Source organism: Hippopotamus amphibius, chromosome 9, assembly GCF_030028045.1.
Source record: "Hippopotamus amphibius kiboko isolate mHipAmp2 chromosome 9, mHipAmp2.hap2, whole genome shotgun sequence".
Lineage (NCBI taxonomy): Eukaryota > Metazoa > Chordata > Mammalia > Artiodactyla > Hippopotamidae > Hippopotamus > Hippopotamus amphibius.
Genome location: NC_080194.1, coordinates 90,669,129 through 90,695,833, shown reverse-complemented (window position 1 = coordinate 90,695,833; position 26,705 = coordinate 90,669,129). Strand labels below are relative to the sequence as shown.

The window sequence follows — 26,705 nt, the reverse complement described above, 5'->3', positions numbered from 1 at the left end:
GTTGCCGTGTACCAGCTTCTCTCTAGTTGTGGCTCACGAGCTCCAGAGTTCCCAGGTTCAATAGTTGCGTTGCACGAGCTTTGTTGCCCTGAGGCATGTGGGATCTTAGTTCCCTGACCAGAGATCAAACCCGAGTCCTCTGCATTGGAAGGTGGATTCTTAACCACTGAACCGCCAGGGAAGTCCCTAATCCTTCCTTAAATATTTGGTAGAATTCACTGGTGAACCCATCTGGTCTTGGGATTTTCTTTGTTGGAGGTTTTCAATTACTGATTCAATCTCCTTACTTTTTTTTTTTAATAAAGCAACAAAAATGATACTTTTTATTATTTATTTATTTTTTTTTTAATTAAAAAATTTATTTGGCTGTGTCGGGTCTTCATTGCTGCGAGTGGGCTTTCTCTAGCTGTGGTGAGCGGGAGCTACTCTTCATTGTGGTGTGCCGGCTTCTCACTGCGGTGACTTCGCTTGTTGCACGGCATGGGCTCTAAGTGCCCGGGCTTCAGTAGTTTCAGTGCGTGGGTTCAGCAGTTGTGGCTCACAGGCTCTAGAGTGCAGGCTCAGTAGTTGTGGTGCACGGCTTAGGTGTTCTACAGTATATAGGATCTTCTCGGACCAGGGATCGAACCAGTGTCCCCTGCATTGACAGGTGGATTCTTAACCACTGGGCCACAGGGGAAGTCCCTATGTGTGTTGTTTTTGTTGTTGTTGTTGTTTTTATAAATTTATTTATTTATTTATTTATTGGCTGTGTTGGGTCTTTGTTGCTGCACGTGGGCTTTCTCTAGTTGCAGTGAGCAGGGGCTACTCTTCACTATGCACGGGCTCCTCATTGTAGTTGCTTCTCTTGTTGCGGAGCATGGGCTCTAGGCACATGGGCTTCAGTAGTTGCAGCACACGGGCTCAATAGTTGTGGCTCACAGATTCTAGAGCACAGGCTCAATAGTTGCGGTGCATGGGCTTAGTTGCTCCGAGGCATGTGGGATCTTCCTGGGGCAGGGATCAAACCCATATCTCCTGCATTGGCAGGCGGATTCTTAACCACTGCGCCACTTAGGAAGTTCCCCTCTGTGTGTTTTAATGGAATTTCTTTATTAGAGCAGTTTTAGGTTCATAGCAAAATTGAGCAGAAAGTACAGAGTTCCCATGTGCACACTGGACCACACACGCACAGTATCTCCTACTGTCAACATCTCACACCAGAGTGGTATAGTTGTTACAGTCGATGAACCTGAATTGACACATCGTTATCACCCAAACTCTACAGTTTACATTAAGGTTCATTCTTAGCGGTGTACATTTCAGGGTTTTCATGAATGTATAATGGTACATACCCACCATTATAGTATCATACGGAATAGTTTCACTGTCCTAAAAATCCCCTATCCTCCACATATTCATTCCTCCCTCCCCATTAACCCTTGGAAACCACTGATCTTTTTCCTGTCTCCATTTTTATTTTCATTTGTCTGAAGGTATTTTCTAATTTCCCTTGTGATTTCTTTTTTGATCCATTGGTTATTTAAGGGTATGTTGTTTAATGTCCATATATTTGTAAATTTTCCAGTTTACCTTTTGTTATTGACTTCTAGCTTCATTCCTTTGTGCTCAGTAAAGATACTTTGTAGGATTTCAGTCTTTTAAAATGAACTGAGGACCTCCTAGGTGGCGCAGTGGTAAAGAATCCACCTGCCAATGCAGGGGACATGGGTTTGAGCCCTGCTCTGGGAAGATTCCACATGCCACGGAGCAACTAAGGCTGTGCGCCACAACTAAAATAAACAAACAAACAAACACACTCACAAAATGAACTGAGATTTGTTTTGTGGCCTAAAATATGGTCTATTGTGGAGATTGTCCCCTGTACACTAGAGAAGAATATGTATTCTGCTGTTGGGTGAAATGTCTTTAGGTGGAGTCTTTTAGATCTAATTGATTTAATATTGATGTTTAAGTCTACTTCCTGATCTTTCATCTAGATGTTCTATCCATTATTGAAAGTAGGTGTAATTGGAGTCTCAACTATTACTGTGGAATTGTCTATTTCTCCCTTCAATTCTGTCATTCCATCCTTCAGATACTTGGGGTCTCTTTTGTTTTATGCATGTTTATAATTATTATATCTTCTTTCTTTTTTTTTTTTTTTTGGCCACACCGTGTGGCTTGCAGGATCCTAGTTCCCTGACCAGGGTTTGAATCCGGGCCCTCGGCAGTGAAAATGCAGAGTCCTAACCACTGGACCGCCGAGCAATTCTCTATGTCTTCTTGATTAATCAACTTTTATTAATAGATGATGTCTTTTTTTGTCTCTTGTAACAGCTTTGACTTAATGTCTATTTTAAAGTTTAAATTAGTATAGCTCCTCCAACTCTCTTTTGCTATTTGCCTGAAATATCATTTTCCATATTTTCACTTTCAACCTATTTGTTTCTTTAATCTAAAGTGAGTCTTTTGTAAGCAGCATGTCTCTAACTATTCAGACCCATACCCAAGCTGATTTTCTTTCTATCGATTCTTTAAGGTTTTCAAAATTGATATCATCCCCTTAGCAAAATAAATTCCTTAGCCACAATTCCTCTACTTACCATCCCCATGTTGCTCTTGTCTATGTTTTTGTTTCAGGATTCTTAATAAGTGGTTAATGATAATGGCAAACATTTAGACAGTGCTTATTATGTGCCTGACACTGTCCTAAGAGCCTTCCATATAATTTCAGTTAATTCTCACAACAAGCCTCTGAGGTAGGTACAATTTTTATGGCAAAACTGAGGCACAGAAGTTAAGGACTTTGTGCAAGTCATAGGATTAATAAGTGGCAGTCAGGATTTAAGTTTAGTCAGTCTTGCTACCTCTCAGATAACGCAGTTCTAAAATTGCTAGGAAAAAATAAATAAGAACACCCAAGAAAAAAAATTTAAGTATAATGAGGTTATTAAAAATCACAAAAACTACAGTAATTAAACCTGTACATTACTGGCATATAATAAACAAATTATTGGGGCTTCCCTGGTGGTGCAGTGGTTAAGACTCTGCCCTCCCAATGCAGGGGTCCTGGGTTTGATCCCTGGTGGGGGGAACTAGATTCCGCATGCTGCAACTAAGAGCCTGCATGCCAAAACTAAGACCCGGAGCAGCCAAAATAAATAAATAAATATCAAAAAGAAAGAAACAAATTATTGAGACAGAACTCAAAGTCCCAATATAAACCCAAATATATCTGAGAACTTGTTATATGATAAATGTGGCCTTCCATATCAGCCTAGAAAAAAATGGATTTCAATAAATGGTATTGGAATAGCTGGCTAATTGGGTCACTACTTTATACCTTACACTAAAATAAATTCTAGGTGGATCAAAAGATTTAAATGCAAAAAAGTAGAGCTATAAGTGCTAGAAAAAAAACACGGAAAAATTCTTATAATCTTGGAGTGGGGAAGGCCTAAGTAGAGCGTACACCTAAAAGCCATACAAAAATATTGATAAATTCTGCCTAAAATAAATTTCTTTATGCTGAAGATCATATACAAAGTCAAAACATAAACTGGGTAAGACATATTTACAAGTGATGGACAAAGGATTGATTAAAAAAATTTTTTTTAAATTTTTGGCTGCATGGGGTCTATGTTGCTGTGCACAGGCTTTCTCTAGTTGGGGTGAGCAGGGCTACTCTTGGTTGTGGTGCGCTGGCTTCTCAGTGCAGCGGCTTCTCTTGTTGCAGAACACAGGCTCTAGGCGTGCGGGTTTCAATAGTTGTGGCGCCCAGGCTTAGTTGCTCTGGGGCATGTGGGATCTTCCCGGACCAGGGATCGAACCTGTGTCTCCTGCATTGGCAGGTGGAGTCTTAACCACTGAGCCACCAGGGAAGTCCTGGATTGATTTTTAATACATAGAGAATTCTTAAAAATCATTAAGACCAGCAACCTAATAGAAAAATGGGCAAAGGTTAGGGAACAATAGGTCAAAGAGAAGAGAAAGATAAATGCCCTTAAATAAGATGCTCAGCCTCAAACATGAAATAAAATTGATGCCCCTTTTTATCTATCATGTTGGCAAAATGAAAGTACTAATACTGTGTTGGTTTTAGAAATCATGTGAGCTTAGGTCTCATCTTCCTTTAATTTTTTTTTAGTTTTTGGTCGCATGGCATGTGGGATCTCTTAGTTTCCTGACCAGGGATTGAACCCGCGCCCCCTGCAGTGGAAGCACTGGAAGCACACAGTCTTAACCACTGAACCACCAGAGAAGTCCCTCATCTTCCTTTAAAAAGATAAAAATATCAAAGCCAAATGACATGTCTCAGCAACAGCCAGGGGCCCAGTTCCTAAAACCCATGGTCTTAGTCAATGAACAGTGTTGCTTCCCACACACATTAGCAAAGAATTGAAAGAAGATAATACTTGAGAACTTTTTAAAAAATTAATTAATTTATTCATTGGCTGTGTTGGGTCTTCGTCGCTGCATGTGGGCTTTCTGTAGTTGTGGTGCGCAGGCTTCTTATTGCAGTAGCTTCTCTTGTTGTGGAGCATGGGCTCCAGGTGCGTGGGCTTCCGTATTTGTGGCACGTGGGCTCAGTAGTTGTGGCTCATGGGCTGTAGAGTGCAGGCTAAGTAGTTGTGGTACATGGGCTTAGTTGCTCCTCGGCATGTGGGATCTTTCCCGCCCGGGGATCGAACCCATGGCCCCTGCATTGGCAGGTAGATTCTTAACCACTGCGCCACCAGGGAAGTCCCAACACTTGAGAATTTAAATCAAGGCTTCTCGACATCAGCACTATTGGCATTTGAGGCTGGGAATTCTGGGTAGTGAGGGGCTGTCCTGTGCATTGTAGGATATTCAGCAGCATCCTTGACACCTATCCATTAGACACGAGAAACTGAAACTGAGCGGGGCCCCGTGGAGCTCCTGGGCATGGAGGCCTTTTTGTCCCTCCATTTCTTGTAGGGAAGACTCCAGCCTCTATGACCTTCCCTGAGTTCCAAAGGGCAGATTCTAACAGTCACTAATCAAGGGAGGAGCAGCCAAGAAACCACCTGAGGTCAGATTAAAGGGACCAGAGAAACTCATCGGATTAGGAGAACCGACCACCTGAGACTCTGTACACACCCTAATCTTGTCAGCACCCCACCCTTGGGAAGTACTGTCATAAAACTCCTCATCAAATCCTCCTGGGTTGGGACACATAGTTTTTCAAGGCAGGAGTCCGCCGTGTCCCCCTTTGCCTGGCAAAGTGATAAAGCTCTCCTTTTCTACTTCACCCAAAACTCTCTGAGATTTGATTTGGCACCAGTGTACAGAGAAGCTGAGCTTTCAGCATCAAAACCCCTCTCTCCTCCCACCAACAGCCCAAAATACCTTCAGACATTGCTAACTGTCCCCTGGCAAAACTGCTCCTGATTGATAACCACTGCCTTAAATATTCTTGCCTTTTAATGTAACCTAAGAGATCATGAATACATTATTCCTAAATGTAGTCACTGTTGTTTGTAATACTGAAAAGCAGAAACACTCTAGGTATGCAGTGATAGAGGGAAAGATTACATAAACCATAGTTTATCTATTCAGTGGGTCACAAACTTGTTAATGATGCCTACCTCATGATGGAAACGACAGGACTCAAAATCAACCCTGTAGAGAGAGTGGCTGTTTAAAAACAGTACTGTTTAAAAACAGTACTTTTATATTCAAAAATTGCTAGTAACATGGTCATGAAGTTAACTTTAAAATATATGTAGGGACTTCCTAGGTGGCGCAGTGGTTAAGAATCCGCCTGCCTATGCAGGGGACACGGATTCGATCCCTGCTCCAGGAAGATCCCACATGCCGCGGAGCAACTAAGCCCGTGCGCCACAACTACTGAGCCTGCACGTTAGAGCCCGTGAGCCACAACAATTGAGCCCACGTGCCATAACTACTGAAGCCCGTGAGCCTAGAGCCTGTGCTCCGCAACAAGAGAAACCACTGCAATGAGGAGTCCGTGCACCATAATGAAGAGTAGCCCCTGCTCACTGCAACTAGAGAAAGCCCGCATGCAGTAACGACTACCCAGTGCAGCCAATAAGTAAATAATTAAAAATATATATAAATAAAATAAATGTATAAAATTTCATACCCAAATGAGTTGAAAACGTAAAACCTGAACACAGATATTTATAGCACTTTATTCATAATTGACATTTGGAAAAGCAACCCAGCTGTCCTTCAGTAGGTGAATGATTAAATTATGATACATCTGGACAATGCAATACTAGTCAGTGCTAAAAATAAATGAACTATCAAGCCATGAAAAGACATTGAGGAACCTTAAATGCATGTTACGAAGTGAAAGAAACCAACCTGGAAAGACTACATCCTGTATAACACCCAACTACATGACATTCTGGAAAGAGCAAAACTATGGAAACAGGAAAAAGATTTGTGGTTGCCAGGAGTTAAAGGGGAAGGAGGGATGAATTTGTAGGGCACAGAGGACTTTTAGGGCAGTGAAAGTACTCTGACATGTAATGGTGGACACATTTCATTATACATGTGTCTGAACCCAAAGAATGAACAATGCCAACAGTAAACACTAGTGTAAACTATAGACTTTGGCTGATAATGATGTGTAGGTTCACAGATCATAACAAAGGTCCCACTCTGGTGTGGGATGTTGATACTGGGGTTAGCTGTGGATGTGTGGGGCCAGAGGGTGTATGGGAACTCTGTGTACTTTCTGCTCAGTTTTTCTGTGAACCTAAAACTGCCCTTAAAAAAAGTCTATTGGGGGGAAAAAAAAGGCTTCCAGGGTCAAAACTTGTCTGAATTGTTTAACCTTTAGAGAAAAACATAAACTTCATGGCCATCACACATCTCCTGTAAGTGATAATGACTACATTGGTTTTCCTTTGGTAAAACATGGCTCCATCACAACTGATGAACAACCCAAATTAACAGTGTTACGAATAGTGAAGCTCTAGGGACTTCCCTGGTGGTCCAGTGGGTAGAACTCCACATTCCCTGGTCGGGGAAATAGATCCCTCATTCATGCCACAACTAAGACCCATCACACCTAAGTGAATAAATATTTTTTTAAAAAATGAAGCTCTAGCAACATTCTTGTGTTAGGGTAATAACAGAAGGGTTATTGGGTCAGAATTAAGTTCAAACCTGGCTGAGCACTTAATACCTCTGATTCCCTGGACCTCTGAACCTCTTTCATAATGAACCGCTGATTTCTTATTTGTAAAATGAGGTTGTTACATTAAAAATGGGTAAAAATACCCAGAATATAGGGATCCAAATGTCAGGGAAAAAATAAAATCATAATTTTGTTTTCATGTACATACATGAATCTCAGCTAAGTCCAAAATGTTAATGATGTTTTGGTGGTAGTTATATAAGTATTCAAACTTCTACCTTCCAAAATTTCCATAATAAACATGCATTATTTATATTCAAGAAGTAAGCACATTTAAAAAAAAAAATCACAGCAAAAAAACTATAGAAAAGAATATTTTATTGAAACAGTTTTTCAATTAACAATGGAGCAAAGTACAATTTGACTCAAACCTGTCCAACCAGCCTCAACTGCTAGTGAAACAACTCAAACATATAGGACGGGGTGGGACCCTTAGGTCACATTTCTGCCAATGTGGCAAAAAAAAAAAAAAAGGAAAAAAAGACAGACACAACCAGGCTCCCCTTTGCCCTGGGAGCTGGGGTGGCAGCCCTGGCTCCTGCTACAGATGAGATCCTGGAGGGCAGGCTGCCCAACATTGGCCTGGTGGGGAAAGGGCCCCCATCCCAGCAGAGCAATACATTAAAGAAAGGCCAGCCCATACCCTCTTCCTTCCCCCACAAGGCCTGCCTCCAAGAGAGTGAGGTGGCATTTTTACACTCACACCATAGCCTCTCCTGCCCCCAGGGTCTTGGGATAGGGGCTCACAGTAGAAAGCACATTTTGGTCAGCCCAGGGGGCCAGGGGCTGAGGGAAAGGCTCTGTCTGAGAGGGCAGAACAACAGGGGAGAGAACGGGGGCCGGAAGTCAAAGGGCCGCGGAGTACCAGGCCACCGGGATTTCGATAGTGCTTGCACCACGCTGGCATCCTGCGCCAGCCACGCCACGCGATTTTCCTAGGCCCAAGGGTCCACAGGTCGGGGAGCTGCAGGGTTTTCACGCACCTCACTCCCTGGAGAGGCGGCTGGATTCCCTTCTTCACTTTCTCCCTGCCTACTCTGGCCACCAGGGGTTGTATGTGTGGGTGGGAGTTGATCTAGACTTAGGCAGTCTGGATGGAAGGGCACTGGGCAAGAGGCAGAGGACTGCCCAGCTTGCAAGAGGACGCCAAGGAGACCCACGGGGAGGAGGCATGGGGACGGCGGTTTTCAGGGTAAAACCTTAGAGGAGCCAGAAACCAACCCTGGTAACCAAGGCTCTGCAGAAACTGGCCCGTGTAGCATTTATCTCATGGAGGGAGGGAGGAAAGGATCCTCTCACCCACCCACAGGCAAAGAATTAAGACATAATAGTGATTTCTCCCAAACTAGGGCCTGCGTGGGTAGGGAACCAGGGGGTGGGACTGGGGAACAGAACAATTTTAGTTTTAACCACAGAACTACTCCAGAAGGAACTGGTGAGCTGTCCCGTCCTTCCCCTTCTCCACACTTCCAATCACAGGTGAGAGAAGAGGAGCTTAAGCCTCTGAGGGAGGGACCAACCCCGCCCCCAGCCCTTGGTGTTTAATAAATAGAAGTGGTAAGAGAAGGGGGCGGGGACTAGGGAACTGGGAGGCGGGGGTTATAGTTCATCATTCTTCAAGGTTCGCTTCTGTCCTGTAGGCTCCTCCTTCTGTTCAGATTCTGGTGGGAGTTGGGGGAGAGCAAAGGAACAACAGCAGGTGAGGTGGAGGTAATGGGCCCAGTTCTGGGCAGGCATCTCCCCGCAGACCCTGCTAGGCTTCCCGGCACCCCCCACGCGCTGCTCTGTCCTCACCTGCCGCGGGGCCCCCTAGCTCCAGAGGTTCAGCGTCAGCCGGTTCAGATCCTGCTTTGGGGAAGGAATGGGTTAGCGTCTGCACAGGAAGGAAGGGGCTCACGGAAGGGCTGGTAAATTTTTTCTGAAAAGAGCCAGACAGTAAGTATTTTAGGATTTGTGAGCCACACTAGGTCTCTTTCCGTGTGTTGGTTTTGGAAATAACGTTCTAAAAAATGTAAAGGCCAGTCATGGTTCAAGGGCCGTCCGGAAGGAGGCTGTTCCTGCCAGTTTGCCGACCCCTCGGCTAAGTGATGTCCATATTCCCAATCAGTTTCCCCAACTTACGAGTCTCTTTCTCAGGTTCTGAGATGGGCTTTGCATCTTCAGTCTGGCCTGGAGGGACACCAGGGGGAAAATGTAGTCCCAGGAGGGAAAGGAAAGCTTCTTCCTGCCCCGCAGTACCTGGAACCTGGCAATCCGCCCTCACCTGCTGGAGGGATGACCTTGTCCCCCTGGTCACTGGCACTGGCATTGACAGGAGGCTCTGCCCGGGTCCCATTCTTGTCCTTGGGCCGGGGCCGGGGCTTGGCAAACTTGGCCTTATTGAGCAGGTACTGCACCTCACGGTCCAGGGCTATCATCTTGGCCTCGATGTCTTTTGAGAGCAACACGGGCTTCTCTGTGGCAGAAAGCTTGGCCTGCTCGGCCACGGTTGCGTTCTTCCAGGCCTGTGGGCGAGGCCGGGACAGGCTCGGAGCCAGCCACGAAGGCAGCAGATGCCTCCCTCCCAGATGAAACACACCCCCCAACCAACCTCAGGCTCTTCCCTCAGACCTCAAATCACTGCTGTCTGTGGCTGTCAGCCTCAGAGATAAGCAGACTCCTCACAATGCCATTTGAGGCTCCCCACCAGGGAGTCCCAAACTACATGTTTCTGGCTTACATCTTATTACTACGGACTAATTACAGCTGAACCTGATTATTTTCTCCTCTCTCCACTTGAGCTCTGGTTCAAAAAAAAAGCCCCACATCCAAAACAGTTTCTGTTTCTCATGACAAGTCATTCTCACCTCCCCAAACCCTGGCCCACTTTTTGCATCCAGCCCAAGTCCCAGCAACTCAAAGCAGCTTTCTCTAACCTCACGGGGATGGGCTCTATTGCTCCTCTAGGTGACAACTCATGGCTACGACCCTAGTCTGGGACTAATCTGACATGGCCTCAAACGCATCCATCTTCTGCCTTCCCAATTAGCTGCCAGGCCAGGAGGCAGAGGCTGCTGAGTCCCCGTTTCTCCGCATCTCCCACGCTGCCTAGGACAACCCACCTCGCCAGGCAAGTCTCCAGTTAAGCATTTACGTGGGAATTACCCAGGTCTCATTGATGACTTTCTCTAACGTTGTCATCTCCACCTCAGTGAAGATCTGGTCCATCTCTGGGAGAAGCCGGGCCCCCCTGCAGCCAGAGAGGAGACAATCAGTCCAGGAGGGACGGGGGCAGAACTGACTGAGGAAGAAAAGCAAAGGGGCCGCTCACTTAAGGAATATGCTGGAATGGTTGAGGAGGTTATCGAGGGCAGACAGGCGTTCGGGCCACTTCTTGCGCTCTTCCACCCGAAAGAACAACCCTTGGCACAGCTTCCTCAGCTCAGCCAGCTTCTCCTTCAACATCTGATGGATGTGGGGGAGGGAGAGGGCAGCAGAAGGGTTGAGAGGATGACGGGGCAGCCGTGGAACCAGCCCTGCATCCTTCTTTACGGCCTCACACCCCCGCTCTTCTCCCTTTCCCATCCCGCCTGCCAAGTCCTGGGAAGCTCCTCACCGCTGTGGTGGCCCCAAAGCCCTCATCCTCCAGCCAGGTGGACGCGGCACCGAGTTTCCCAGAGATGTCCTCACGCTGCTCCTCAGTGGACACTTCCTGGTACTCAGGCTGGTACAGCTTGTCCTGAGGAAGTGCCCACGAACTCAACCATGCAGCGGGCCCTGGGGGCAAGGCTCACGGAGCAGGACCCCCCCGCCCCCGATCCCCAGACACAGGTCCCGAGGCAGGTGTGCCTCCTAGCTGACCAACCTGGGTCTCAAAGATGAACGCTTCCAGGCTGTTGGCCGCTTTCTCCCGTTCCTGCTTTTCTAGGTCCCGGAGCGTCATGTCTTGGAGTCTGTGGACGAGGGGCGGCAGGCATGAGGGGCGCCGTTCCATGCCCTGCCTACCCCGCACACACCTGCAGCCTTTACTCACTTCTGGGCCAAGCGGGCCAGCTCATCCTCGGGCAAGTCAGGCAGGTCCAGGACCACCAGCTCCACCCCGATCTCCTCCACCATTTTCTGCTTCCGGGCTGGCTTCTGCTTCTTTTCTTCCTCTGGCGCTGGAGGGACACCCTCAGCCCCTGCCTCCCCCTTCTCACTTGGCTTCTGCAGGGAAGAGACCAAGATGTCAGGGAAAGCACTGTCCCTTCTGCCTTCCACAGGCAGGGGCCTGGGGGACAAGAAGCAAGGCAGGCACCTGTCCCGTTAGCCGCTGGGTCCAGGCTGGCCTCACTCTGCCTAGAGCTCACCTGGGCCTCAGGCTTTTCCCCGCTGTCTTTCTCTGTGGCCTTTTCTCCCTCAGGGGCTGCATCCCCCTTAGGCTCAGGGGGTGGGGGCGGAGAGGTGTCCTCCGTTGGGGTCTCTGCTTCCTCTTTGAGCTCTGCTTGCTCTCCAGGTTCATCCTTGCTCCCCTCAGCAGGCCCTTCCTCCTCCTCCTGGGAAGCAACCACAGACACACCTGCTGATAACAGTCACCAGCAGAGCCTAAGTATTAGGACTGGCTCGGCAACGCCAGGTCCTCCGGCTCTGCTTTGAGGGGCTCACTGCCCGTGACACGGCTTGGGGAAGACAGTGGACGACTGTATGGAAATTGGCAGTGGGCATCTGGACTACAGCAGTCTAGCTGAACAAGGGAAAAGTGTCTGGAGATGAGGGTGGGCCGTGGAGCTCGAGCACAGGGATGGCTCAGAGTCCAGAGGAGGGTATGGTGAACTCGGCTCGGGCTGAGAAAAGGGGGAGGTCTATCACATCCTTGGCAGCTGGGATGCCAACCCCAACCCCCTGCTGCCTCCATCTGGTCCCAAGCACCATCCTCCGTGCTCCCCTGGCTCCATCCTGGCCTTACCTGGACAGTGTCAGTACCATTCTCTTTAGTATCTGGGGTGCTGCCACCTCCAAACAGGCTGGAGATGGTGTTGCCAAGTTCTAGAAAGAAGAAAATCCAAAGACTTATAGGGGACCACAGCACTAACTACCCCCCCAACCCTAAAGGCGTGGCCTGCCCATCTCCCCGAAATGCACACAAGTACCCTCTCTCTCTCTCGCACATACACACGTGTACACGCTCCTCTTACTGGTCAGAGTAGATTCCTCTTCTGGGCTGTCTTCCACCAGCGTCTCAAACACAGACTCCACCTGAAAACAAGGATCCGAGGTGGAGAAATGCACATGCTAACCCACCTTTTCTCCATACACATCCCGCCTGGTGGGTGTCCGCTCAGGCACACCCACGTGACTTGCGGGTGCGTGGGCCTGTTCTCTCACCTGCCTCCTTCCACGGGCTCTTGGAGGCACCTCTGCCCCTGCTGATTCTGAGCCCTTTGAAGAGGGGACCAGAGCTCTTCCCCCACTCACCCACACACTTCTCCCCTCAACACAAGGGGCTGTTACTGCCCACAGTATGTTCTAAAAGATATTAACACCCAGAATTGGTTTGTTTTTTTTTTGGCCTTGTCAGGTCTAAGCTGTGCCTTGCGGGCTCCTCGTTGCAGCGCGTGGCTTTGTCTCTAGCCGTGGCGTGCAGGTTTTCTCTCTCTAGTTGAGGCTCGTGAGCCCAGTAGTTGTAACACGTGGGCTTAGTCGCCTCGAGGCATGTGGGAACCTAGCTCCCTGACCAGGGATCGAACCCGCATCGCCTGCATTGTAATGCGGATTCTTTACCCTGGCCCACCAGGGAGGTCCCCAGATCTGTTCTTTAAAAACAGGTTCCTCAGCCACTCCACACATCCTGAGACTTACGTCCATGAACATTTACAGGCTCTGAGATGGCCCACACCAGGTCCCTGGGTTAGCTCTGTTTAGCCCAAGATCTATCTAACTCCAAAACCTGTTTCGTTTATCATGTTCTAATACCGTGAGGAACCGCTCTAGTCAAGGCCGGTGGGGCCTGGGCCTCCGCCCTGCACACAGGGTCTCCTGGTCTCACCCTGTCTAGGCTGAGCACGCCGCTCTCATCCAGGTTGAAGTGAGCCTTGATACCCTTGGACTCATAGTCGGGATACTTCTTGAAGCTCTCACCCACACCTTTCAGCTTCACCGTGGTCAGGTTCTGAGAGCCAAATACCCTGGGTGGGGAGGAGAGAGCCATTCAGGGGAGCCCCCCGAGTCTGCCTCCAGCACGAGATGCAGGGCCCTCCCCGAGGACACCCTCAGGATGGAAGCACCTCCCGCAGAAGCTCGGCCCCAACCCCAAGCCCAAAACCTGCTTCCCCTGTGTCACCCTCAGACCCCAGACCCTCCCGCCCTGGTGCCCCCATCTTGCCCCACGCCCTCACTGAAGATCCTCAGGCCCCAGGAAGCCCAGGTCGCCATAGTTGATGTGGAAGTTGAAGTCGTGGTTGTAGCGGTTAAAGGTGATGACTTTGCGTTGAGGGTAGGGCCCCATCCGGGAGAAGAGGATGCGCTTGTTGTGCTTCAGGCTGTGAACCCCAGACTCCTCCTCCACCTCCCTCGTGAACTCCACCTACATGGCAGGCAGAGGGGAGGCACGCTGGAGAAGCAGAGCAGGATCTGGGGGGAGAGGGGCAGGCAACACCAATGGCAGGAAGAAAGAGCGACAGGCTAGAGCAGACAGAGGGGATGGCCCTGGGAGAGGTAAAGGGAGCCGGTCACCCCATCAGACAGGCTTACTCACCAGGATAGGGTAGATCACCGCGTCTCGGACGACAAACGGCTTCACCTTGAAGGCTTTGCTAAGTGCCGCTGCCTGGTACACGGCCCCCATGGCGGCAGCTTCGTCGGCATTGATGTTCTTCCCCAGCTCCTCCCTGTGAACGTCCCAAGCCTCAGCACCATCCATCTGCAGCTCCCAGCCTGGCCTCCCTCCCCTCAGCCCTCCAGCCTCCCACACTCACTTGCCCACAGCCTTCAGCAGCACCTCCTGAACTTTGGGGACCCGAGTGGCCCCACCCACCAGGATCACCTGCTCAATCTCATCCTGCAGGGGGAAAAAGAATGGGAGATGGGGGACTTCCTCGGGGTGGTGCAGTGGTTAAGAATCCACCTGCCAATGCAGGGGACACAGGTTCGATCACTGCTCCAGGAAGATCCCACATGAGCGGAGCAACTAAGCATGTGAACCATTTAATAAAAAAAAAAAAAAAGAATGGGAGATGGGTCAGCACAAGTTAACCCACCTCCTCAGCACCGACTCCTCCTTGAGGTTCCTAATCCCTCCTCCCTGCCACCTCATCACTTTCTATCCCACCTGTCTCCCCACCACGCCCACCTCGACGACTCCCTCACCAGTTTCATCTCGGCACTCTGCAGGGCCTGCTGCACGGGCCCAGGCACCCGCTCAAATAGGTCTGCACACAACTCTTCGAACTCTGCTCGAGTCACCTTTGCCTTGAAATCCACATCATCCATCAGGCCCTCGATCTGGGGGAGGATGAGCAGGGTCAGATGTCTCGCCCAGGTCCTGCTCTCTGGGTGGGCAGGTCAGACACCAAGGGAACAGGACTTTGGGAGCATGGCAGGAAGCATGGGAAGAAGGGATGGACCAAACCAGGCACAAGGAGTATAGCTCAGGGTGGCAGGGTCCTCCATCCTCTTGGTGGGGAATATTTGCCCTCAAGCAGCCACATGTGAGCACCTGGGCCATGTGGTCAGCGTTAGCGCTCAGGACAGTCTTAACTCGATTGGCCTCACGCAGCAGCTTGGCCATGGCACGGGGGTTCTCCCGCACATCCTTCCCTCTCTGGCCCTTGCGCTGCTCGTTGAAAAGTCCAGCCAGGTGCTCGCGCAGCCGGAGCTCCATCTCTAGGCCCCCCAGGGTGCGGTCAAACCTGTGCAGGAAAGGAAACAGGGAAAAGCATGAGGAACACACAGGGTTCCTTCATCCACACAGAACCTGGCTCTCACCTGCACGGCTGACACCTCACAGCAAAAGGCATCTGCCTTTTCAAATTCAACTGTATCTACTGGGCATCAAAGTATGTATTTGTCTCTGGAGATGCAATTGTGAGAAGAAAAAAAAAGACTGGGCCCCTGCTACCAAAGAATTTATAATCTAGCAACCAGATAATCACATAAATGTGAAATTGGTTTGGAGCCACTGAAGGGTTTTTAAAGAAACGAGGTATAGTCAGGTTGGAATTTTGAAAAGAACGCTCTGACTGAGATACAGAGAGAACTGGAGGAGGCCACACTGGCATGAGAGAGATCTTCTGCAGTTCTGCAGGTAAGAGCCGATGGTAGTTCAGACTAGCATGGAAGTGGTAAAGATGGAAAGAAAAGAATGGGCTCATGAAATAAGATAACATCAGTGATAAGCAAACTGGAAATGCCAAGAACAGAAAAATAATTGAATCTGACACTCCACATGTGGCCTGTGGCCTGTGGATTTCCTCAGCAGCAGCTCGAGACATTCCCTGCCCTTCAATCTTCCCACACTGTCCTCCCCTGATCTCCATCTATCCCTTGCTCTTTGGGAGAGGTACCCTACAATGACTGATGTTTTAACCAGGAGAGGATTCCTGCAGGGAACAGGAAAGTGAGGCAGCTTCCCCTCCAAGAAGAAACCGAGACCCGAGTGTATCTCAGCAAGCAGCCTCCTTCCAGCACCCACTTACCCCACTCCCCGGATCTGCAGCTGTGGCTGCATCCCTGCATCCTTAGTCTTCACTGTCTGGTAGGTCACGATGGTGCACACAGTGCTGCCTGCGCCCATGTCATAGAACATGATATTCTGTAGAGACATCAAGGCCACTGTCACAGGAACCTTATTCATCTCCAGGGTGCCTGCCTGCCTCCAAGCGGCTGCACCGACTCTCAACTGAAAGCTGAACAGCTCCAAAAGGGGCTGCGAGGGGGCTGTTGCCGCATTTTGTCAAGGGCCAGCCATGCAAACACGATGCAAAACGAGTCAAATGGCCTCCATCATCAGACTCAGCCACCCTACAAGTCAGGGCACCAGTTCCTTCTGGGCTCACCTGGGCAGTGCTGTTGATATCTTTCCTGCGGAAGACACCGTAGCTGAGGGCGGTGGCAGTGTTGTCATTGATGAGCTGCAGCACTTTGAGGCCAGCCATGCGCGCAGCCTGCAACACAGCTCGGCGCTCAGCCTGATTGAAGAAGGCTGGCACGGTGATCACTGCATCCTTGATGGGCTGCTCTACAGGGGACAACAGAACAGGGTTCCCACCAGCTCCATATCTTAAATGAGGGTTTCCCAGTCTCAGCACAACTGAAGTTCTGGGCCAGATAATTCTTTTTTTTTTTTTTACTCTTGGCTGCACTGCACAGCATGTGGGAATCTTAGTTCCCCAACACCAGGGATCAAACCAATGCCCCCTGCAGTGGAAGGGACCACAACCACAGAACCGCCAGGGAAGTCCCTGGGCCAGATAACTGTTTTGGGGGGCAGGCCTGTGCAGTCTAGGATGTCTGGCAGCACTCTCGGCTTCTACTAGGTAGCTGTAACAGTAGCTCCCCAGTTGTGACAACCAAAAATGTCATCAGATGTTGCCAAATGTTCCCTGGGAGGCAAAACTGCCTCCATTCTAGTCCCTAAGGAACCTAGCTGTCACTGGCCCCACCTTGGCCACTCACCTGCAAAATCTTCAGCCAGAGAACGGGAATAATTAAGAAGCATGCTGAGGACCTCCTCGGGTGAGAACTGCAGCTGCCTGGGGGAGGCGGGCAGTTAGAGGCAAGGAAGGCCAGGCATGGAGGCAAGGACAATGGTGAGTACATGCCAATGGGGATCCCATCAGGCCTGCTGAGCCCACCTTCCCCAGCAGGGCACTCACGGGCTGATTTGGAAGTATACAGTCTGCCTGTGTGGGTCAAAGCCCAGCTCATGCTCAGGGAAACGAGCTCTGTAAAGGGCCACGTGGGGGTTATTCTCCTGCTTCCCCAGGAGGTGCTGGAAGTATCGCAGCGTAGCCTTTGGATTCTTGATGGCCTGAGAGAAGGTAAAGAAATAGCAGAGTATTAAGTTCCCAAGCCAGCCATCACCTACCTCCTACCGCAGAGACTGACCACGGAACAGACTCGGGTCTGTCACCTCCTCTCCTCTGCCCAATGCTTCTGGGGAGAGGGTGGGCTGCTAGCTCACCATGCTTGCTGCACTGTCTCCAAAGAATCTTTCATTTTCTTTCAAGGTCACAGTCACTGGGGTTTTCCTCCGGGATTCCCTGAGAAAAAGAGACAATGGGACCAGGTACCTATGGCAGGGTGTGTTCTCAGGCACCTCAACATCCCATACACAATCAATCATGTAGATGCCAAAGTCTACTGAGGGCACTATGAAGAGTACGTTGTGGCTTGCGGCGCAGACTCCCTTTCCCAACCTGACCCTGGGGCCGTCCTCACTTGTTCAAGACAATTTCCATGGGCACTCCAGGTTTGACGATGGCCACCTTCATGGACTCGCTGCCCAGGTCCACAGACATCACTGCCAGCGTGTCTGAAGGGGAAACAGATCTGTCAGTTAGCCCCTCTTCCCCCGCTTCCAGAGGCCCTGCTAATCAAAACACACTGCTTTCCATGGAGACGGTAAGACAGAAGCAGACAAAGGAAAAGGTCTGGGTCTGGCAGCCTAAGAGTCCAGAGGTTTCTGATCACCAGCCTCATTCCCCCTTCCATCACGTATCATCCATCATTCCATTCACTCATTTAGATTTCAATGCCTCTGTTGGGGTACACACCACTCAGTGCCAACAGGTCTGCCAAGAGCACAGCCATCAAGGCCCGACAGGCTAGCCTCCTCGGCCTCTGCCTCCTGACCGTGGCTGCCATTGTGTCCCTGGGGGAGGAGAAAAACAACACTTGTCACTGGATGCCCTGAGTGAAGGAGGCGGAACTTCATCAGGAAAGAGAAGCTTTACGATTCCTACCTACTCCATCCTCACCCAGAGCAGAGCAGTCTACATCCCCTCCCCTCCCTCCTAATGAGAACCAAGCACCCTCATTATCCTCAGAAGTGCCCACACAAAGGCCCAGGTAAAACAATATGGATCCTGGCCTCCAGCCACCACTTCCCTAAACAGAGAAGGTAGCAGGACAGGAAGAAGGAGACCAGGGCCTTCCGTGCACTGCATAGGCAGCAACTGGCACACCCCAGCACCATCCTTGCTGTCAGACACCTGGGGTGCGGCCAGGGATCCCCGCCCAGGACTCAACTACCTTCCTACACCTGGAGCTCCCCCGCTGGCGGAGAAAGCCGGGCCGGGCCGGGCCTGGACGGGAACTGAGAGATAGTGACGTTGGGGAAGGCTGGGATGGAAGAAGGGCCTGTCTCATCCTCAGCATCCCTGCGGTTGTCCCGCCGGCTCTTCTCCATCCCATCCCCGGCCCTACTGCCTACACAGACGCTGTGCCTGGAACTGTAAGGTTCCGCGCCGGGCGGGTACCGAGTACCCCGAGTTCACCTAAGCCTCACCTGCCGAAGGCGGCAGCTCCCACTCCCGGAAACGGGTCCCGGCCCACCCCTAAGGCTTGGGGGCCCCTAAGGCTTGGGGGCGCCCCGGGGACAGGGCTGCGGAGTCAAACGCACCGGCGTCCGTGCGGCCCTCACTCTCGCTACCGACCCACCCCCGGAGCTAACACGTTGCCTCCTCTAGGAGGGGTGGCCGGTCCCCACCGCCATCCCCAATCCCCGCTACCTCTTGCCTCCGCTCCTGTGGCCCCAGCTCTGGGACAAACGCGGCGGCGGACGGACCACGAGGCTGGCAGCGCGCCCCCCAAGCCCGCGCCCTTCACAACTCCCCTCCGTTTGCAAACTGTTACATTAGCCACCAACCTCTCGGCGGCGTCTCGCGCACCAGCCGGCCCCGGACGCGGCGTGTGCTCATTGGCGCCTCCGCCGCCCGGCCCTGCGCCGCGGGACCGGCCCCGCCCCCCGTCGCCGCAGCGCGCGTCCCCATTGGGCCACGTCTTAGGCCCGCCCCCTCTCCGTCTCCGGCCGCTGCCGGGGAGACAGCGGAGGGGCCCGTCAACCAGTTGGAGGAAAACTGCCAACGCCGGCCGTGGATTGGCCCACGTCACGCGGCCCAGCGTCGGTCCCTGTCCGCTTGCGGGCCCTTTCCGACCGCGGCGCTGGATGTCTGACTGCCAGCGTCGGGAGTGACCGGTGCTTGGAGCGAGTCGGCGCATAGGCGGCTCTGCACTCGACCCTCTTCTGGTTACCTGGGAGCCCCGGCCGAGGAGCAGGAATGACCCGCATCCCCTCCGCAGCCACGCGGAAGAGGCGCTCGCTTGCTGGTCGGTATTGGCTTTGGCTGGAAATCAGAGAACCGCTGCGCTTCTGGCTCAGTCCACCTCAACCCCTCCTTTGTTTCTTTGCGGAAACTAAAGCCACCAAAAGAGATGTTCGCTGATGGGTCGGCGATAACGCCGTGTCAGTGGCAGAAGTTGCCTGAACTCCTTACTCTAATTTGTATGAGAAAGAATATTCCAAATTGCGAATCTCTACACACAAAAGAAACTTTTAATATTTGTGAGGCTGTAATAGGTTAAGCTCAGATGCACCACCTCCTGTTTCTCTTCCGTTAAGGCTTGTGCACTTTTTTTTTTCTGAATTAAAGCACCTCGGGCAGGTACTGGCGCTCCTCACTCCCCTCTCTGTACTTTACAGTTCCATAAAAATATGCACGGCCCTTAGCGCACTTGCTTTCGTTTCCCAGTTTTATTGAGATGAGCGTACTTTTCTTAAATGTGGTATCAGTCGCCGCCCTCTGACGAAATCGATGCGTGGCTTTCCTTCACAGAAGGTTCTCGTGAAGGCCCTGGCTATGACAGCGAGGGCTTGGTTAAGGAACTCTTATCTGTTCCTTTCCCTACATTTTTTATGATGCTTAGGGAGAGTCTGGTGTCTATGCTTAGAAGATAAGCCTACTGACAGAACCAGGGAGAGGACTATTTTCTTTCCCTTTAAGAACAGTTCAGTCTTCAGGTCTTAGAGAAATTGGTAGAAATAGAAATTCGCTTCAAACTTTAACACCATATAATTACACAAATGTAATTTTTTTTTTTTTAAGGCTGCGCTGTGTCGCATGCGGAATCTTAGTTCCCCAGCCAGGAATCGAACTCCCGCCCTGAGTCTTAACCACCGGACCGCCAGGGAAGTCCCATACACAAATGTAATCTTGAAAAAACAACAATAGTCTTGATAAAGCTCTATCCCTTTGATAATATATGCAACCTCACTCTTTCCTCTGGAGGTATCTGCTGTTATCACATGTGTAACATTTCAGGCCTTTCCCTTTGTATTTACACACATATGTCTCTTGAAATAGTAGCTCTTGTCATTTTTTAAATGATAAAATGTTACACAGTTAGATTGCTTGCAACTTGCTTTTTTTTTTGGTAACTAACAATAAATCATGGAGTATTCTCCATACCAGTATATATTCACCTTGTTTACTGCTATAGAACATTCCATCGCATGGGGGGTGTTTAGCCATAATGAGGAACATAGAAGTTGTCATTTCAGTTCCACAGAGAAAGATTTTCTCAATAACTGCCTCAGCTATCTGGTAGGGTAGATTCTTTCCATCCCTTTCAGAGTACGCGTTTTAACATTTATTGGCCCTCTGTCCTATGCAAGCACTGTGCTGGGTGCTGGGATTCAAGAGATGGGGACGACCTTGTCCTTCCCTTCAGAGAAGTCAGCCTGTTGGGAAACAAGTATGTTCGTGGTTTCATGCACTTACTGAAAACCTTTTGAATGACTTAATTGGAAGAGTAAAAAAGTCAGTCTCTCCTGCTCCTCTAAGTGAGCTCCCCTTCCCAGGATACCCTGGGTGGGAGCACAGTTTGCTTGCAGCTATGCTTCTTGACCTGGGTGTCTGTCCTGGGAGGTGCAGCAGGTGCAAGTGCTCTGGGGAGTCACCTGTTTTGTTCTCTGACCAGAGAGGAGAATAGCGTTTCACAAGAGCAAGCTGTAAAACAATGGGAAATTTTTATTGTGAGACACCTGATTTAGATGAACTAAGAGCTGAATCCACTAGTTCTCCAGAATAACCTGTAATAACATTTGAGGACTACATCCCTTCCCCTACACTGTTAGAAATACAAGGGAAGAAAGTTGCCGCCTTGCAGAATATGTGCCAAACTGACAGAAGAGTAAAATGAACACATTAGCCAGAGCCCATGCATGCATACATTATAAACCATGCAAGTTATGTCATGGGCTGAGGGCAAAGTTGATTAGGGCGAACATAATCCAGGAGACTTTAAAAAATTGATTGTCACCCAGCAACCCCATTCTTAGGTGTATATCTAACAAATATACGCATATGTTCACTAAGAGACTGTCTGTAACAGCTTAACTCATAAGGGCCCAAAATTGAATACTACCCAAATGCCCATCAATAGCTCCATAGATAAATAAATAGTGGTAGATTCACACAGTGGAATTCTATACAGCAATGAAAACAATTGGTCTATTACATTCAACAACGTAAATAAATCCCACAAACAATGTTGAGTGAAAGAAGCCAAAGAGCATGCAGTTTATGACTTCACTCGTATAAAGTTTAAAAAGACAAAATTAAGTTATAGTGATAGAAGTTGGGTTGGAGCTTACCCTTTCAGGGTAAGAAGAGGTCGTAGGGCAGGCTTTTGGGATGCTGGTTGAAGTGGCTTTGTGAAAATTCAATGGATTGTAGTATGTACGCTTTTCTGTTTGCGTGTTATACTTCAGCAAAAATTTTAAAAATTTTCTATGTGTCACACAAAGGACTAGAGGGTTTGATTTTACTGTAACCTTAGGAGAAGCATCAGGATAAGTTTTTTTTCTACTTTTATAACAATGTTTTTAGAATTTACAAAAGAAATATCTGGTTATGGAAGAAAACTAGAGGAACATAGGAAAAACAAAGAATAAAAACCACTCACAAGTCCATTTTCTAGATTAAATCACTTATAGCATTATAATGTACATCAATCGATACATGCACTTTTAACATTTTCCTGTCATATTTTTCCTCTCCAGAATTTTCACTGGCTATATTTATGGAATTATAGCATAGAGAGTACAATATTTAATTGCCAGAATTACTATTTGACAATTAAGATGTTTCCTTTTACTATTATAAAATTGCAATGGGCACATTTATTGAAAAATTTTAATGCACATCTATCCCTTGTAATCTACATAGCATAAATTTCTAGAAGTGGAAATGTGGCCTTAAATTCTAGCTTTTAGGCATTTGATACATATTGCCAAATTACCCTCCAGAAAGGTTTCCCAATATGCACTCCTCACAGCAGTGAATGACAGCCCTTTCATCCTTACTAACACTAGAATATTAATTCATTTTTAAAGTCTTGGTAGGAATTGCCTGGCGGTCCAGTAGTTAGGACTCCTCTGCAGGGGGCACGGGTTCGATCCTTGGTTGGGGAACTAAGATCACACAAGCTGTGTGGCATGGCCAAAAGGAAAAAAAATCTTGGCATTATGAGTTTTAATAGAATGGGGGGGGGAGTGCGTGATGAGGAGACAAAGGCTTATGAACATTTCTCAGCTTGCATTGAGGGGATTTTTATGTGTCAAGGACAGAAAGCAAGACTTTTAGGGTTCTTGAATTCTATGACTTCACGATCACACAGAAAAATGACTCAGACTTATGAACAAATTTATGGACTTGAGTGTTCTCTAAAAAATAATTGATCACCCAGAATATTGGGCTTTGGAGTTTGCAGACCTGGCTTTGTCTGTGAACCCCACCACTTGCTACTTGTTTGACACTAGGCAAGTTTTTTAGCTCTCCTGAGCCTCAGTTTCAAATCATTCAAAGAGGCATGCCAGGGACTTCTCTGGTGGTCCAGTGGGTAAGACTCCTCGCTCCCAATGCAGGGGGCCTGGGTTCGATCCCTGGTTTAGGAACTAGATCCCACATGCTGCAACTAAGAGTCCACATGCTGCAACTAAAAGATCCAGCGTGCCATGATGAAGATCCCCTGTGCTGCAACTAAGGCCCAGTGCAGCCTAAATAAATAAATAAATAGGCATGCTGGTCCGTGCCTCCAGGGTTGGTATCAAAATTAAAGAAGGAGGTAAACTATGTTACACAGTGCTTGGGACATCCTAAGCACCAAATATACATTAGTTTGTTTTTGTTTTTTTGTCTAGAGAAATAAAACTAAAAGCTGTGCGCTGTTGCAGTGTAAAAAGCATGGTTAAGTGCTTTGCCAAGTTCATGGGGAATTTCCCTTTTTGCAGGCTAGGTTTTCACAATCAGTAATCAGCTAATTGTTTCTTTCTCCTGTTTCATGGTAGCCTTGGAGCCCTGGAGGACCTCTGAGTTTATTTTAGGTTGACCTTCCTGTTCCTAAAGTGGAAACTGCTGCTAGCTTTTTTAGGGGCTAAGAGAAGAAAAAAACAGATTTTTCAGTAGTCTAGAAAATGGTTTCTACCCAGAGAGCCTGGCGGGGGGGTGGGGGGGTTAGGAATGATAGAAAATAAAAGTTTTCAGCTAGAACAAGAAGCATTCCTGTTTTCCTCTAGTGGATATGCCTGTTGTACATCATGGGCAGCAGTTTGCGAAAGGGCAAAAGAGAGCGCATTGCTAGGCAATTCTTGATTCCGAATTATGGTCTCTTTAATTTCAAGCTAAAAACTTGAGTTGCTTCTTTATCTTTTGTCTCCTCAGAACTCCAGTTCTCATCATGCAGAACTGTAAGTGAATTTGCACACAAGATCATTTCCCACGTGATCTGCCTTCTTATCTCCCTCACTATACTGAAGTTCCTGGATTCAGACAAGCATAACTAAAAGACAAGCCCTGCTGTATGTTCTGACAGGTGTAGCCTAGCTTTACACCTCAGCAAACTATTTAATTAACGGTTAGGGAACTGAAGAACTCTAGTTTTATTTCCAAAGGACTTTGATGTTTTTGCCCAGAGAGAATCACCTGAACCTCTTTGAGACTGTTTCTCATCAGAGATAATGATACTTCTGCAGATGGTTGCTATGAAGAATTCATGAAAAATGAAAGCACTTTGTTAGGTATAATTCACTACATGGAATTAAGGACTGGTATCCAGAAAAGATGAAAACTCTCTAATTCAAAAAGATACATCCACCCCAATGTTCACAGCAGCCCTATTTACAATAGCCAAGACATGGAAGCAAACTAAATGTCCATCGACAGAAGAATGGATAAATACGATGTGATATATATATGTGTATATATATAAATCTACAATGGAATATTACTCAGCCATGAAGAAGAATGAAATCATGCCATTTGCAGCAACATGGGTGGACCCAGATTATCATATTAAGTCATAGAACAATAAATATCATGATATTTCTGTGGTATCTCAAAAAAGATACAAATGAACTTATTTACAAAACAGAAATAGGCTCACAGACATAGAAAACAAACATGGTTGCCAAAGGGGAAAGGGGGAGAGGGATAAATTGGGAATTTAGAGTTAACAGATACTACTCTATATAAAATAAACAAGGACCTAGTGTATAGCACAGGGAACTATATTCAATATCTTGTAATAACCTATAATGGAAAAGAATCTGAAAAAGAATACACACACACTGAATCACCTTGCTGTACACCTGAAACACTGTAAATCAACTACACTTAAATGAAAAAGAAAAAGAAATTAAGGGCTGGTTACTGTCTGTCCTGTTTATGGCTGTCCTGTATGGTGGTGGCGAAGCTCCCTGAAGAGCAAGAACCACATCTTTTTCATGTATATATTCTGGGTATTTAGTACAATTCCAGGAACAGTTAGTACTGAACATGTATTTGCTAAAAAGAGGAAAGGAAGGAAGGCAGCAAGTCTGAAGCGGTGCCATGGCGGGCCAGTTCTCTGCCTTTGTACCCTCATCAATAAGAAGATCCAGTGAGCAAGGGCCTCAGCAGGTTCAGACATCAGAGGAAGACGCTGAGCCTCTACCATTGGACGGTAGGGGGAGGAAGCACATCAACAGCAAACATGCCAGTCGTCTATTCACATCTCTGCTTTCATTTTGCTTCCTTTAACACAGCAGTTCTCAATCTTTTTGGCACTAAGGACCGGTTTCGTGAAAGACAATTTTTCCATGGAATGGGTGGAGGTATGGGGGATGGTTCAGGCAGTAATGTGAGCAATGCGGAGGGATAGGGAGCAGCACATGAAGCTTCGCTGGCTTGCCACTACTCACCTCCTGCTGTGCAGCCCGGTTCCTATAAGGCTGCGGACTGCTATGGGTCCGTGGCCTGGGGGGGCGGGCGGTTTGGGGACCCTGCTTTAACATATGTTATCCACAGGCTTAATGACTGACATACAATCTAAAAATTCTAATGAATAGTACAGAAAACACTCAGCAGGTCAAAGTGGGTCCCATCTACTCCCCACTTGTGCTTCAGCCCAAGGACTGAGATCCTGACTCAGTTCCAACACCTGTGTTACAAAAAAAGAAAGAAATCTGGGCTGGAAATCAGGAAATCTGTGTGCCTTTCCCTCATTTCTTTAGACAAATGAATACCACCTTTAACCTTTACCCAGATCAAGGAGAGGAGGTGATAAGAGGAAAATTATCCACATTCACTGTGTCAACCAAACACGGAGCATCTACAGGCTCTGTTAGCCCTGGTTCCTGGTAACCAAGATACAGGCCCTACTCTATGGGAACTCCAGGGAAGGAATAAAGAGTAAAATGTTCTGAAAATGAAACGCTGTGGGGTGCAGGGATGCAAAAATAAACTTCACAAATACTAACCATATGGCTGCTTTTTCATATTGCATACTATCTCAAATGACTCTGTGTCATTCCTATTTGTAGCTTCCTGTGGCACACAAACAGCAGTTTCCCACGCGGACAGTTGGTTTTGCCCGAGTTGAAAATGGTGGGTACCATGGAGTGTCTCACACACTTCCCACTGGTTAAATCGCTCAAGGCTCTTTGCTGCGCTCTGTTCGCCCGGCCACTATGGCAAGGAGAGAAAGCCCAAGTTTTTGGAATTCCTACTCCATCAGTATTTCCCAGCTTCCTTAAGAAGCGTGTTTTAGGTGCCCATTACATGCCATGCGCCCTGACAGAGGGGCACAATAACGAATATAAGACACTGACTATGGTTCACAGTCCGTATCTGGTGGGAGACACAAACTTCTAAATTTATTTCTCCTCTCCTACAGCCGAAAAACCAGTTTCACTTACACCGGTTCATTTAGGCCTTAAAGCAGTCTTAAAGAGGGCACAAAGCAATTCACCTAGGCACAGCGGGTTACGATTCACAAAGCGCGTGACATTCCTCATCTTGATCCCTCATTCTCCGCGAATTTAGTAAAGGAGGAAACTGATACTCAAAGAGGTGAAGCTCTAGCTCTTAAGAAGCATTTCAGCCAGTGCACTTACAGAGCCGGCAAAACCGCAAAATGCGGAGCGAGCAGCGGGCGGGGAGCCCTGCCTCAAACGGCTGGGCCAGCTCTCCGCTCAGGGACGCTGTCACGCCGACTGGAGAGCGCATGTGCATCCAGGCTCCAGGAAGCTGCCGCG

The 26,705-nt window shown here is 48.5% G+C and overlaps 1 protein-coding gene and 1 long non-coding RNA gene across 6 annotated transcripts; both read right to left on the bottom strand.

Annotated features, from left to right (window-relative positions):
- Positions 1-7,475: 7,475 nt before the first annotated feature.
- On the bottom strand, positions 7,476-19,081 carry HYOU1 (hypoxia up-regulated 1). 4 transcript variants are annotated; one of them, XM_057750944.1, is made up of 26 exons: positions 18,999-19,081; positions 17,905-18,002; positions 17,570-17,663; positions 17,313-17,391; positions 17,005-17,159; positions 16,805-16,881; positions 16,186-16,367; positions 15,826-15,941; positions 14,847-15,039; positions 14,498-14,632; positions 14,107-14,189; positions 13,887-14,019; positions 13,528-13,715; positions 13,179-13,317; positions 12,328-12,388; positions 12,099-12,178; positions 11,503-11,688; positions 11,187-11,359; positions 11,019-11,106; positions 10,770-10,892; positions 10,485-10,618; positions 10,319-10,403; positions 9,438-9,678; positions 9,296-9,343; positions 8,969-9,019; positions 7,476-8,835 (listed from the first exon to the last, which is right to left on the bottom strand). In XM_057750944.1, the coding sequence occupies exons 2-26, from the start codon at positions 17,993-17,995 to the stop codon at positions 8,774-8,776; spliced, it is 2,997 nt and encodes a 998-aa protein (XP_057606927.1). In that variant the 5' UTR covers positions 17,996-18,002; positions 18,999-19,081; the 3' UTR covers positions 7,476-8,773. The 4 variants fall into 4 exon arrangements, with proteins under 4 accessions (XP_057606927.1, XP_057606928.1, XP_057606926.1 ...); XM_057750945.1 differs by having other exon boundaries at positions 18,869-19,004; XM_057750943.1 differs by lacking the exon at positions 18,999-19,081 and adding an exon at positions 18,862-18,998.
- A 403-nt stretch (positions 19,082-19,484) lies between these two features.
- LOC130861276 (uncharacterized) lies at positions 19,485-26,606 on the bottom strand. Of its 2 annotated transcripts, none has more exons than XR_009055558.1 (3): positions 26,420-26,606; positions 20,613-21,138; positions 19,485-19,546 (listed from the first exon to the last, which is right to left on the bottom strand). It is a non-coding gene; the product is annotated as an uncharacterized LOC130861276 (long non-coding RNA). The 2 variants fall into 2 exon arrangements; XR_009055557.1 differs by lacking the exon at positions 26,420-26,606 and adding an exon at positions 25,929-26,205.
- Between the last annotated feature and the right edge of the window lie 99 nt (positions 26,607-26,705).

Bases quoted from the DNA above. Each gene is read 5' to 3' on its own strand.
- HYOU1 (XM_057750944.1), bottom strand. From the start codon at position 17,995: ATGGCAGCCACGGTCAGGAGGCAGAGGCCGAGGAGGCTAGCCTGTCGG. The intron at 16,882-17,004 runs GTGAGTGCCCTG...CGCCTCCCCCAG, and splicing joins GTATACTTCCAAATCAGCCC to GCAGCTGCAGTTCTCACCCG. The intron at 9,344-9,437 runs GTGAGGGCGGAT...GTGTCCCTCCAG, and splicing joins CAAGGTCATCCCTCCAGCAG to GCCAGACTGAAGATGCAAAG.